This window comes from Panthera tigris, chromosome A2, assembly GCF_018350195.1.
Source record: "Panthera tigris isolate Pti1 chromosome A2, P.tigris_Pti1_mat1.1, whole genome shotgun sequence".
In the NCBI taxonomy this organism is placed as follows: domain Eukaryota; kingdom Metazoa; phylum Chordata; class Mammalia; order Carnivora; family Felidae; genus Panthera; species Panthera tigris.
Genome location: NC_056661.1, coordinates 74,465,798 through 74,480,637, shown reverse-complemented (window position 1 = coordinate 74,480,637; position 14,840 = coordinate 74,465,798). Strand labels below are relative to the sequence as shown.

Below are 14,840 nucleotides of genomic sequence, written 5' to 3'. Positions count from 1 at the left end.
GTGCTGGCTGCTGGGTTTATCAAAAATGAGTGAGACAAACTCCTTGTCCTTTAAAGAATGTACAGGATAGTGGGAAAGAGACTAGCAATTTATTATAATTATAATGTTATGTAGCATAAGAGAGAAATACAGAGATGCCAACGATGTGGATGTGGAAAGCAGACAGGGTGCAGGACCTAAGTTACTGACCTTGAGTCTGGGACAACCGCCTCCGGCTTGGGGTAGCCTGGGTCTCCCTCCTAGGTTGCTCTGAGGCCCCACTCTGACCCTGGTAAACTGACTCGGACTCCTGATACCATTCTTTTTTTTTTAATGTTTATTTATTTTGAGAGAGAGAGAGGGTGTGAGTAGAGAAGGGACAGAGAGAGACACACAGAACCCAAAGCAGGCTCTAGGCTCTGAGCTGTCAGCACAGAGTCTGACACGGGGCTCAAATCCACCTGAGATCATGACCTGAGCCAAAGTTGGAAGTTCAACCAACTGAGCCATGTAGCGCCCCGCTGACACCGTTTTTGCTTGATGATTGGTGGAGTCCTAGACCCCGGATTAAACCTTTATTCCAATTAAACCTGGAGCAGAAATGCTCTAACTCTTCACCAAAATCTTAGCCAACAGGACCTCCAGTTCTCATCAGGATGCCCCAGCATTAAGTGTATGGGATGAGTCTGTCACTTACCTTTTCTTTTCTTTTTGTTTAAAGTTTATTTATTTATTGAGAGAGAGAGAGAGAGAGAGAGAGAGAGAGAGAAAGAGAAAACATGTGAGTAGGGTAAGGGCAGAGAGAGAGAAAGAGAGAGAAGAGAGCGAGAGAGTCCCAAGCAGGCTCTGTGCTATCAGAGTGGAGTCCGACTTGGGGCTCCAACTCACGAAGTGCAAGATCACGATCTGAGCTGAAACCAAGAGTCGGACGCTTACCCGACCGAGCCACCCGGGCGCCCCTGTGACTTACCTTTTCAAGTGGGCAATGGGTACTATCTCGGAGAAAGGGAAGTAAGTTTGGTCGATCATACTCAGCATAAAGGCTAATCTGCTTTTCATGGTAGCGCTGCCCCTTATGATGGTCTCTCTTGAAAAGTTTATGCAGATACTAAAAGGAACGAAGGAATACACCATGAATATGAGAGTAAGAAAAACAATACCTGTTTACACTGCTGTGTTCGATTCGAAATAGCCTGGGGGAAAAGCAGATTTCAGGAAAATCTCTAGGTGGAGGAAAAGTGGAAAGAACACCTTCAGAAGAGCAAGGACATTCTGGTACTCTTTCGAGAATGGCCTTGAGTGACCTGGCTCTACTAACCAGCCATGTGACCTCAACAGGTCACTGACCTCTCTGTGACGGAGTCTATCTGCAAAAATCTCATGAGGTTGTTGGGAGGACTGAATGAGTTGCCAGGTATAAAACACTTGGATCCATAATGGCGTTTACTAAGCACTAGAGAAAGGTTAATAATAGTTATTAATATCATTACCATCGTCTGCTTCGCCTCAGAAGTAAAATGCTTGATTAGTGGCCTTCCTAAATCCTAAAAATTCTGGTCTTCTACATTAAGGTGGTACAGTCATGGGACAAGAGTATGTTCTTAGAAGCTCAAGCAACAAGTGCTAAACTAATTCTCACACATTCTGCATCTGCTAAGCCTTGTTGAGGTCTGTGTCTGCAATGACATGCTGTGTGTTCTGGTGACATCCAAGGTTAAAAATCAAGAGGAGTACAGGTGTCCTGAGCCAATTTTCCAAACCGATTCCTTTCCCTAAGCTGTCTGAAAAAGTGAATAAACCTCAAAGGAAGTGAGTCATTCACTTTCTACTCAGAGGCAAGATTAAGTCTATCAATACATTATGCCGAAGTCAGAAATCCACATCTGATGTGTACTTAGTGTTCAGTGTAAACACACACCCCGTTACCCACCCAAGGCGGACAGTCCTGATGGCACCTGTCACATAAAGTACATTCCCACGTCGAGTGAACTGGTTTGTGAGAAACGGGGCCTCGGTTTGCCCCTGAAGCTGTGACTGCAACTAGGTTAGCTGGAGTTGGACATTCACTAAACGAGTCTAAGCATGACACACGCACGCAGAGAAACGGCTCCTCAGGTAAACCCTTCATGTCTCCCCAAGGCCAGAAGGGGGCAGAGAGTGGCTGGCACTCCACGGTGGTCTGATGGTGGCCCTGCCTGTCCCCTGGCACTGGGGTCGGCGTGTGAGCAGGACACTCGGTGCAGGTCGCCAGAGGTGCAATGGGATGGGAAGGCTCAGTCACATCTGCCAAGGCCAATTTTCAGAGACCTTATGTTGCCTGACAGGGGAGAGGAGCCACTTTGAGGGGAGCCATTTTGATGGGCGCTCTCACCATTTCACCACTGTACTAATTACCATGCAGGTACCTCCCACCGGCAGTCCTGTCTCAAGCCTCAAGCAGACCAGAAATCATTGCTTTATACACAAATCCCAAAGTGGCCAGCATGGTGGCGCCTTGCTTGCTAAGGCGGACAATCTTGAGATTTCCAGTCATGAACGCTATCACAATAGCATCTGCACAACCCCTGACTGAAACAAAACAACAAAGTACCTCACACTCCCATCCTGGAGTCTTCAAAAAGCTTCCTGTGTGAAACTGACTTCTGATTAAAGACTCCATCCCCTGAGCCTCCTCTTGGGGTACAAAGAGGTGGGCAAAGATACAAGAGCCCCCACTGAATTTTTTTTTTTTAATTTAAATCCAAGTTAGTTAACATATAGTGTAATAATGGTTTCAGGAGTAAAATTTAGCGATTCATCACTTACATTTAATACCCTGCGCTCATCCCAACAAGTGTCCTCCTTAACGCCCCTTGTCCATTTAGCCCATTGCCCCACCCAACACCCCACCAGCAACTCTCAGTCTGTTCTCTGTATTTAAGAGTCTCTTATGGTTGCCTCCCTGTTTTTATTTTTTCTTCTCTTCCCCTATGTTCATCTGTTGTGTTTCTTAAATTCCACATATGAGTGAAATCATATTTGTCTCTCTGACTTATTTTGCTTAGCATAATACATTCTAGTTCCATCCATGTTGTTGCAAATGTCAAGATTTCATTCTTTTTGACCACCAAGTAGAATTCCATTGTGTATCTACACCACATCTTCTTTATCCATTCATCAGTTGATGGACATTTAGGCACTTGCCGTAATTTGGCTTTTGTTGATGGCGCTGCTACAAACATCGGGGTATATGTGTCCCTTCGAAACAGCACACCTGTATCCCTTGGATAAATACCTAGTAGTACAATTGCTGGGTCACAGGGTAGTTCTATTTTTAATTTTTTGAGGAACCTCCATACTGTCTTCCAGAGCGGCTCCACCAGTTTGCATTCCCACCAGCAGTGCAACAGTGTTTCCCTTTCTCCACATCCTCCCCAACATCTGTTGTTTCCTGAGTTAACTTTAGCCATTCTGACAGGTGTGAGGTGGTATCTCACTGCGGCTTTGATTTGTATTTCCCTGAGGACGAGGAGTGATGTTGAGCATCTTTTCACATGTCTGTTAGTCATCTGGATGTTTTCTTTGGAAAAGTGTCTGTTCATGTCTTCTGCCCATTTCTCCACTAGAATGTTTGGTTTTGGGGTGTTGAGTTTGATAAATTCTTTATCGATTTTGGATGCTAATCCCGTATCTGGTATGTCATTTGCAAATATCTTCTCCCATTCTGTCAGTTGCCTTTTAGTTCTGCTGATTGTTTCCTTCACCATGAAGAAACTTTTTATCTTGATGAGGTCCCAACAGTTAATTTTTGTTTTTGTTTCCCTTGCCTCCGGAGACATGTCTAGTAAGGAGTTGCTGCAGCTGAGGTCAAAGAGGTTGCTGCCTGTTTTCTCCTGTAGGATTTTGATGGCTTCCTATCTTACTTACATTTAGGTCTTTTATCCATTTTGAGTTTTGTTTTTGTGTATGGTGTAAGAAAGTGGTCCAGGTTCATTTTTCTGCATGTCACTGTCCAGTTTTTCCAACATCATTTGCTGAAGATACTGTCTTTTTCTTCCATAGGATATTCTTTCCTGTTTTGTTGAAGATTAGTTGGCCACATATCTGTGGGTCCATTTCTGGGTTCTCTATTCTGTTCCATTGATCTGAGCGTATGTTTTTGTGCCAGTGCCATACTGTCTTGATGATCACAGCTTTGTAATACAGCTTGAAGTCCGGAATTGTGATGCCTCCTGCTTTGGTTTTCTTTTTCAACATTACTTTGGCCATTCGGGGTCTTTTCTGATTCCATACATATTTTAGGATTGTGTGCTCTAGCTCTATGAAGAATGCTGGTGTTATTTTGACAGGGATTGCACTGAATGTGTAGACTGCTTTGGGTAATATAGACATTTTAACAATATTTCTTCTTCCAATCTATTAACATGGAATGTTTTTCCATTTCTTTGTGTCTTCTTCAATTTCTTTCCTAAGCTTTCTAAAGTTTTCAGTGTACAGATCTTTTTTACCTCTTTGGTTAGGTTTATTCCTAAGTATTTTGTGGTTTTTGGTCCAATTGTAAGTGGGATCAAGCCCCATCAAATTTGATGCCCACAGTCCTACTGGACCCATCTATTTTCTCTGAAGCCTTTTCTCATATCATTTTTAAAAGACACAGAAGACATGCACTCCTGCTTTATTTAGGGAATCCAAGTAGCCTCTCAAGGAAGTCTAGAATAGGCCTTAACAGTACTACCACTGAGGCCAAATGAGAGAAGAGGGATGAGCTAGCATGAGGGTGAAGGACACAAAAATGGGGCTCTGTTCTTGGATCCTTCTGAGGTGTTGTAATTTATGCTGCAGTTGTATTCAGTGGTAACTCCAGAAGCAAGGTGCTTACTCCTTGCTTCTGGACACAGTTTGGTGATACAAACATGAATATGATAACTTTTCTTAAAATCACAATTATGAGTCAAAGTTAAAGTACCCAATCTGTAATTAGTCGCTAGCGGGGGGAGAGGGGGGGGTCAGAGCAAAACTAATTGCAGATTATGGTGTGTGGTCAAACCTCTAATCCAAGTAGTGTCGTGAGCGAATTCACGCCAACATCCCCCACCAATACGGACAGGTGGCTCGACCACTGTGCGGTTAAAAGGGCAAATGAAGACAGTCATGCTCACCACGTGTTGCAACTCTGGTCTGTCTTCTAATTCTTCCACCACCTTTTTAATCTAGAGAGAAAAGGAATTTTTAAACATGGAGTTACAGGGGGACACAAACATAGCTGCAAGATTGTCTGATAAACATCTCTCTTCCTTATGGCTAGGGTGCTCTCAGGCACTCATCTGGCAACACATATGAAAACAAAAGACACTCACTGAAATTTTATCTTCATTGTCCAAAAGCATGTCAACGGCTTTCTGAAATAAAACAAAAAAAAGTAGCCACAGTCATTGACACGTGCTGTGTTAAGAGGACACTGAATACAGTGTACCTTGCATGCTGTCAGTTCACGGTGGAGGGTTTCTTTTCCACACATACGGGTTCCTTTGCATTATAACAGCCCTTAAGGGAGATACTTGTAAATGAACGTATTTTAATGTGTCTCAATCTGAGGACTGCACGTTTAGCACACCACTAAAACACCGTCCTGCTACAACTCACCAAACACCAAACATCTCGTCTACACATATTCTAGCCTCCGTCACTCCTGTCACTCTTGCTAGCTACGGAAAGCGTACTGTTCCCAGGACCACAAAAGTGAGCTTCGCTTCCTGCCGCCTGAACCTTCACTGAGACCCTCTATGGGTTTCACAGGTGTAAGGGGCTGGTCTTATGTGGAGAAGAGGCTGAGAGCCAGGAAAACAATTAGATACCTGGAGTCTCATACAGATACAAATACTTTCAAGATTTACTTTATTGACCTTTAACATTCATGAAACACACATGAGACTGTCTCTGTAACAACAGGGAGTGAGAAGACAGCCCATCAGACGGAGTGTCATTCGTGATACCTGAGCCCGGGTCCTGCTCTTGAGTCTGCTGCTGCCTACCTACCCACTCCACTGGTTTCCCCTCTAAAATGTGACGATGGTAGAGATTATCCTTAAGGCATCTTCTAATTAGAAAACTCTGATTCCTCAACTTTGGTTCATACTCTTGAACAGCTACACATACTCCTGAACAGCTACACATGTCAAACTCGGCTCTGGAGACACATGGCGGGGATGGGGGGTAGGAATAAGGGGAGAACAGATAAGGGGAAATGTAATTAATTTTTATATAAGCACTTCAACCTCTTAATCATCTTATGCCAGAGAAGCAGCCCCTCTGCCCCTGAACTTCTTCAGAACTGCACTCATTCTTTTTACATCGGCAGTCCCGAAGGACTTGAACCATTCAGTACAAAAAAAGGGTGAAAAGCATCTTTCAGGGAAAAAAAAAAGTGGATTTAGCTTCTATTTAAGTTTATGACGACTATCTGTAGCATTAGCATAGTATGTACATAATATACATGTATACGTATATACATAATATAGTGCAGAACATCCTTTAATGCAATAAAATAAAAAAGTCAGTTTAATTCTTTTGGAGCCTTACGGGTTCTACTCTTCAGCTAAAGTTTCAATTTTCTGAATGAGGAACTGTGTTCTATGAACTTTACGTCCATCATGGTTACTTGTGATTAGCTTTCTATGTTACACACACGTGCGTGCATGCACACACACACACATACACACACAGGCCACTGTGAGCTGTGGAGTCTGGGTGCCCTCAATGGTCAAGAAATCCACTGTTCAAATTTGTCATGCAATAAAATAACACATCCTCCACGTCTGACCCAGTGGAAACGCCACATGCCGAATCTGTGAATGCCAACGAATAAAATCACAATAAATGGATCAAAACAGAAGTTCACCTAAAATTTTAATTCTGGAACATACAATTAAGAGAGGTGAATGAGCCAGAGCGTATGGCTAGTTTCTCTGTTTCTATGAATTATGTGAATTGACGAAACAATTACTTCACACACACACAATTTTCCAAGTTCCACATGAGATTATGATTGCTTTTGCAGAATAACCACATCAAGTAAAGGATTCCTGAATCCCAAGTACTAAAACAGCTTAACATCTAGGGGCACCTGGGTGGCTTAGTCGGTTAAGCATCTCTTAATCTCGGCTCAGGTCATGACCCCAAGGTTTGTGAGATCAAGCCTGCTTGGGATTCTCTCTCTTCCTCTCTCTCTCTGCCCCTCCCCTGCGCACATACATGCTCTTTCTCTCCTTCGAAATACATAAGCTTCAAAAAAATATATATATACAGCTGAACATCTAGTGAGGATCAGTGTTCTGAACATGATTATACAGCCAAGCTACTTGATTTATTACCTTCTCCAGCATTTGAACAGGTGTCCAATTATTAAAACTTTAGAAGAGTAAAAATAATTGATCAGTATTAAAATAAGAAATGCATTACCTCAGAATCAAAATCCATCAATAAAACAATTTTATCCTTGATAGAACTGAAAAGATTATGCTTGTGGATCAATTGGAAAACATCCTTATGTCTTAATGTTAAGTATATTTCCAGAGCATTGCCATAATTTTTGTCATAGGTGTACCTGGTAATACAAAATTTTTTACATTAATGTTCATCAACACTTCAATTAAACACACACATACACATATACAAATCATGTTTTGCAATACGAAAAACTGAAAAATTTGTTTAAATAGAAAAGTCCACTTTATTTGGAAGACTATTCTTTGGGATTTAACTATATGTGACCAGTAAGAACTTCTTTTTCAGAACCTTGCTTCCCATTTCGCCAAACCTCAGGGAATTTACAATGGTCAAGTACTAAACATTTTCTTTTATAGAAATTTTCAAAAATTTTTCGTAAAAGTCCATATACCAGGCAAAGAAAGTATGATCCAAAACAAAGGGAATTCTTATTCCAGTAATAAAAAAATTCAGTTCCAATTTTTTAAAGCAGTGTTCAGCTGGCAAATGGATTCTATCCCAAAAGCTTTTCTGTAAGGGGAGCTTATAGAACTGACACGTGTTTTTTTTATTGAAACACTGTTTTTCACATTAATTCTGAAGCCAGCTCCTTAAAACCAACTGAACCTAAATTGTCCATTATTCGTTAAAAATTATTATGGGGTGCCTGGGTGGCTCAGTCAGTTAAGCATCCAGCCTTGGCTCAGGTTATGATCTCGTGGCCGGTTAGTTCGAGCCCCGCATCAGGCTCTGTGCTGATGGCTCAAAGCCTGGAGCCTGCTTCGGATTCTGTGTCTCCCAATCTCTATGCCCCTCCCCTGCTCACACTTTGTCTCTCTCTCAAAAATAAATAAACATAAAAAAAAATTTTTTTTAACAATTATTATTTTAAAAATATTTAACATTTATTCATTTTTGAGAGACAAAGACAGACAGAGCATGCATGGGGGAGGGGCAAAGAGACAGGGAGACACAGAGTCTGAAGCAGGCTCCAGGCTCTGAGCTGTCAGCACAAAGCACAACGCGGGGCTCAGATTCACAGACTGCAAGATCATGACCTGGGCTGAAGTTGGACACTTTAACTGACTGAGCCACCCAGGCGCCCCTGAACTCTAAGCCATTTTGGTGCACTTTCTTCGTCTTGGCAAAAGACACAAGAAGATGAGGGAGGGGTGGCCTGAGGTGGTAGGGATGCTCAGGAGAGGCTGACACAGGAACAGGGTTCCTGAGGTGACCTGCGGTATGCTTCTCTTTTCACTAGACCAGACCTGCCCCAAGGCAGGACTGTGTCTTACCTATCCTCGTGTCCCAGGCATACAGAAGAAAGCCCAGCTCACCTGAAGTGCCCAACAAATATGAAAAATATTAACCAAGCTTCCATTTTCTAGGCTCTGACTCAGTGCCAGGCACTGTGCTTAATTAGTTCTTAATTATGACTTCTCCTTCAAGCTTTTAAATCATCCCATTAGGAATGTATCCATCTTACAGAGAAGGAGGCTGACGTTTGAGAGATTAACTGACACGCAGATCCAAGAGTGACAGAATCCAGAGCCTGCCTGGGAAACCGATTTTCTTCTGGAATCTAAGACCTGGCATTCTTCCCTTCCGGAACCACTGCCTCTACGTGGAGCTGCTGACGAGGGTCCCCTCTCCTCAGGGAAACAGACTGCATTACATTTGTACAGTTTCACATGTTTTCCTCACCTGCTAGCTGTGCACCGGAGGTTTATGAAAGGACTTTACTAAGACCGAATGTAGGAAAATGGTACAAAAGGCTCCCTCTTCTGCGTCCTCCCCATCCAGAGTGCGCTAGATCTAAAATATGAAAAACTCCTCATGTGGACTGAATTGGAAAAAGCAGCACTAAATTGTACTCACAGTTCTGCCAGGGTTTTGAGAAGGGTCCTATTCTGACTATCTTTCTTCAGGTGATCCCGAACTGCTTGAACAATTACTGAATTATTGTACAGATCTCCAGGCCATTCTCGGATCAGAGTGGCAAAACCCTAATCAAGGGGGAGAGAACAGAAGAACACTCTATATACACAGAGTAACAATCCAAAAGGTTTAAACGATGCCTAAAAGTATTCATGTAAACAGACAGAATAATTTTATGATCAAAACTCTGGTCCAGGGGCGCCTGCATGGCGTAGTCGGTTGAGTGTCCAACTCTTGATTTTGGCTCAGGTCACGATCCCAGGGTCATGGGACTGAGCCCTGCATCAGGCTCTGCACCGAGTCTGGAACTTGCTTAAGATTCCCTTCCTCCCTCTCCCTCTCTCTGCCCCTCTCCCCTACTCACATGCTCTCTCCCTAAAATAAAACAGACAAACAAACAAGCAAAACTTTGGTTCATGAATATATCACCAATTCTCAGGCTCTGGGTTTGGGGGCAGTGAGGGAGGCAGACAATTACTGCCCACTAATCTCCACTTACCGTTTCTGGAAGAGGTAGTGCCATCCAGTTCCGCACAAGTAAGGCAGCCCCCCAGGTGTCCAATAACGCGATGCCGCACACACGGAGCTTAGGTTTGCTTTGCTCTAACCTCACTCTGGACAAACTGTAACTCTAGATGACATTCTCAACATCTTGAAGATGCTGCCCCAGTTGGCTACTTTCCTCCCCGCCTTCTGTGCCCGCTGTGTCTGGCCTCGTGTGCACTGGTCACACAGGTGTCCTGTGCAGCTGGCAGTGCCACACACGGTGGCTTGTTCCCACAGCAGAGTCACCGGCGCCCCACCATCAGCAAGACACCATCTTTGTCCTCTTTCCATCTTGCCCCTAAACCTAGTTCTGTGTAGGGGATTTGGGACTTTGGCTCAAGTCCTAGCCCCTAGCTGGATCTCACATTTTGTGGTTCTCGTAGAAAACCCCAGATCTTCTGATTGGATCCTGTTTCCCTCCTACGTTTGGTTATTGGCCAGTAGGATCCTGGGCATTCTTTGCCCTCCCATTCCTGACTTCAGTGCTCAGGTTTTGTAACTCAAAACTATGGCAGAGCAGTTTGCTTACTGATCCTTGACAGCTTGTAGAGAAAAACCTTAGATGTATTCAAGACAGCAAAGGGAAGTAAAAATCTTCATGTTATTGAAAAAGATATAATTAATATTAAGTATCTCAACTAATCCTTTAATAAACTACTATGAATTTAGTTAAGTGACATTCATTCATTTTAATGTTTGTTTATTTTTGAGAGAGAGAAAGAGAGAGCACGAGCGAGGGAGGGGCAAAGAGAGAGGGAGAGAGAAAATCCCAGGCAGGCTTCGCGTGGTCAGCACAGAGCCCGATGTGGGGCTCGATCTCACGAACTGTGAGATCATAACCTGAACCGCAATCAAGAGTTGGACGATTAGCCTACTGGGCCGCCCAGGAGCCCCACTTAAGTGAGATGTAGAAATGAAAATAGTGTGGTGGAATTTGCTTCTGTAAAGTACCAAGATTTGCTACAAAGAAAATCCCGAAGAATCAAGATCACAGTCTCCATTAAAGTCCTACCTAACTAACCCGGGAAGGATGGCAAGAGACCAAAACAATAGGCAACACGTTTTCCATTCAAACTGCAACCTTGGCACATAAAAGCGCGATTGCTGTTTGACTTGAGAGGTTTGGGGAGAGGTGTACTTAAGTAAAGATGTTACATCGGATAAAATCATTAAATCAGAATATTAAAATGTTCTTCGAGCCAAAATGATACTTTGGATCAAGTTTCTGTTTTAAGACCACATAATTTGTAAAATAAAAAAAAAAAAAATCTGAAAAGATTCCCACCCAAACACTGGTGGCTCTCAGTAGCCCTGAGACCAGGAATAATACTATTTGGGAAGGGCTTGGCTCCATTTTCTCTTCTCCCCTTTCATGTGACAGTCTTGCAGCACTGACAACTTCTCACACAAAATAAGACAAAATGACCGGTCACACTGTGTGACAAAAACATGATGACTCCTAAATAAACTGAAATAAACACTTATCACATTTCACATTAGGCTTTTCTCTGCTTACCTGGCTCCGTGCACCCTCGAACAGATGTGCTAAGAAATACTGATGCAATCAACCCTGTGGCCTTTACGATTAATCAGAGGACACGGTTATCAGGGGGCTGTTCTGATCGAGTGGGGAGAGTGAGAGAGCACCTCAGTGCCCATCAGAGTTAAGTACGAGGTTATACAGTGTTCATTAAATGAAATGCCAGAGCAGTTGTCCTACTTTTAATAAGCTTATACATTTGTCATCAGTATTATGAAACAAAGTTTAACTCACTATGGAGCTCTAGTGGCACAATTGGCTAGCCCATGGTACTCATAAAATAATTCTGCTATGGGGCGCCTGGGTGGGTGGCTTAGTCCGTTAAGCATCCAACTGCAGCTCATGTCATGATCTCATTGTGTCTGGGTTCGAGCCCCGCGTCGGGCTCTGTGCTGACAGCACAGAGCTCGGAGCCTGCTTCGGCTTCCATGTGTCTGTCTGTCTGTCTCTCTCTCTCTCTCTCTCTCTCTGCCTCTCCCCCGCTCATGCTGTCTCTGTCTCTCAAAAATGAATAAATGTTTAAAAAAATTTTTTTTAAATAATAAAATAATTCTGCTAGGTTGTACCCCATAGAAACAAGCCATGAGGCGTCACTACCTCCAAGTAAATACAGCCACTTCATATCTTCATTTAGGAAGAAAACTGAGAAGTCAATATTCCAGAGAGGTAGACAGCTGTTTTTTGTTTTCAATCTGATCTTTACTGCTGTTTAGTGACACAAAATTTTCATCCACATAACACATGATCAAAAGTGTTGTTATAGAACACTGTTCCCTGGTCAATTCTGTGACAATTTAATTCAAAATTAAACATGAAATTAAGATTGAGGGAAGGTAGACAATTTATAAGAGCTTATGACAGTGACAATAAATTATGTAGACCCTTCTTAACAGGGCTGACCAGGCAGACACCCTGATTATTCAGGAAAAAATACCCACGAAATCTAAGCTTAAGTCATGCTTGTTTCTTTTTGTCTCAGTCAATAGACTTCCAGACATGAATCAATAGGATAGGTTTAAGGATACAGAATTTAAGACCATTTCTTGAAAAAGAGTTGAATCATGTGAAAGAACTGTAACACAATCATAAAAATAATAAAATTGTGGTTTCCATGGTTAAATTACATTATTTTAAAAAGAGGGTAGATATACTAAGCTTCAGTATTTCTCAATAAAATTCATATTTTTCTCCATCATTTTTATAGGACACTCATAATTCTCTTTTGGGAAGATGTACAAAGATGGAATATTTATGACAGCCACTCTCTCTACTCAGAACATACTGGAAAGAAACAGAAGTCCATTACAAGTCTTTATTCACTGAAGAAATCTTTTCCAATAACTATGGCCAATAATGGTCTATAATGGTCTCTCATCAGATCTTGTATAGAACATATCGCTCTGCCCTGTGTCACTTACAGTCCAGTTGCTTAAAGCTTACCGAGGTGGTCTCCACCCTCAGCCTGTAAATCTACTGAAGATAGGACTGTGTTTTTTAAATTTCTCTTGGATCCAACCGAGTACTCAGCGCAGTTCTAGGCCATGGATGTTTCTATATAAAGCTCTGTTGAACTGAACGGAATGGGAAATGAATAGGAACCATGCCTCTAGCCTACATCAGCTGGCACCCAACATAAATGACAGAAACTATTACCATAAACTCTTCTAGGAGAGCTACATCTGCAGATCTAGAAAGGAGTAGATCCATGCTGTAAAAGCAAGGGAACAATACAGATCGCATGTGCCTCAGGCTGCTTGAATCTTTCATATCCAGGAACACCTAGCGGAAAGTAACTGACCACATACCTGTGTTATCCGCATACGGGATCACTATTTGTTTTTTTAATTTTTTTTTTTTAACGTTTTATTTATTTTTGAGACAGAGAGAGACAAAGCATGAACGGGGGAGGGGCAGAGAGAGAGGGAGACACAGAATCTGAAACAGGCTCCAGGCTCTGAGCGGTCAGCCCAGAGCCCGACGCGGGGCTCGAACTCACGGACCGCGAGATCGTGACCTGAGCTGAAGTCGGCCGCTTAACCGACTGAGCCACCCAGGCGCCCCCGGGATCGCTATTTTAAGGGGCCCTGTAGACCTTAAGATCTAAAATTCACATCAGAGTTAAAATGTAGTAGTGTTTGCCATGGGACCTTCCTTAAATTCAATCTGTTATTGGTAAAAAAGGATCCTAACAAGGCACTCAGAAGCCAGGCACTCCAGTCTGCTCACCTCCTCCATGTATGAACCTTTTTGGAAGCCACCTCAAGTTCTGGTGCACATAAAGTCCTCCTTATCTTTTAAAACATAACACCAAGATACAAGATGGCAGGGACAGCTGGTAGCATACTACGAGGCACCAAAAACAAACACCTATCACTGGGTTAGGCTCTTGGAACTTTACGAGGAGCTGCAGATGGTGCCTTTCCCCGCCATCAATAAGCAAACAGATCTTTTCCAATCTCCTTCCCCATTCCTGCACACCGCGCCTGACCACCCCCCCCCCCCCCCCGGTTTCTCTTCATTCTGCCTTTGGCAAACTTAGTTCTGAGACTCCAGCATCAATGGGTGGCTGCTCTTCTGTGTACAAAATCACCAAACAGTACTTAGTCCTTTTTCTTTAGCCCTTTCAAAGAGCCAAAGGAATTAGCTGTAGGAAATTATAAAGGAACAGAAGAACTGGTCACAATGTATGCAGACTAGAGATTTTCACGGTCTATGCAGACACGCAGACACGAGTGGGCATCAGGGTCTCACCTCGGCTTTATCTATCACACATGACCCGCAAATCTGCTCCCTTTCAACCCCCTGCTCCCCTGTATTACTTTTCTAGATTTCTTACCACTTTCCCATTGAGAGAAAGTAACTATGACCGTGTCAGAATGGCCGTACCTCATAATCACTTTCCAAAAATTCATGTAAGATCATTTCATAGATGAGTGGTTTCAGAACTGGGTCTCCCCTTGGCAAGTAAGGACTAATAGCCTAAGGAAGGAAAAGGAAAAAAATCTTTTCAGAAGGGACAAAACGAAACCATACTCCAATTATGTAGAAAATGTAAACGTACAGAGATCTTTTGCCACCTATCATAGGGTTATGTTGATAAAACCATCATAAATTGAGAATATTTTAAGTCAGAAATGCTTTTAAAGTACCCCCCTACCGAACATCACAGCTTAGCCGAGTGTACCTTAGATGTGCTCACATCACTTACATTAGCCAACAGTTGGGCAAAATCCTCTAAAAATAAAAGCACACGGCCTGCTTTTGTTAGAAAGCATTGAATATCTCTTAGTTTACCAAGTATTGTACTGAAAATGAAGAACAGAATGGCTGTGTGGGTAGAGAATGGTTGTGAGCGTATGGGCTGCTGACCCAG

At 42.8% G+C, this 14,840-nt stretch overlaps 1 protein-coding gene across 1 annotated transcript in view; it reads right to left on the bottom strand.

Moving 5' to 3' along the window:
- The window catches only part of VPS41 (VPS41 subunit of HOPS complex), a 185,954-nt gene that overhangs the window by 29,312 nt on the left and 141,802 nt on the right, over window positions 1-14,840 (bottom strand). The window contains exons 17-22 of the mRNA XM_007094790.3: window positions 14,354-14,446; window positions 9,322-9,449; window positions 7,417-7,561; window positions 5,316-5,357; window positions 5,118-5,168; window positions 950-1,087 (exon numbers count right to left, since the gene is read on the bottom strand). Of these exons, the coding sequence (XP_007094852.1) occupies window positions 950-1,087; window positions 5,118-5,168; window positions 5,316-5,357; window positions 7,417-7,561; window positions 9,322-9,449; window positions 14,354-14,446 (597 nt within the window). The remainder of the gene's footprint in view (window positions 1-949; window positions 1,088-5,117; window positions 5,169-5,315; window positions 5,358-7,416; window positions 7,562-9,321; window positions 9,450-14,353; window positions 14,447-14,840) is intronic.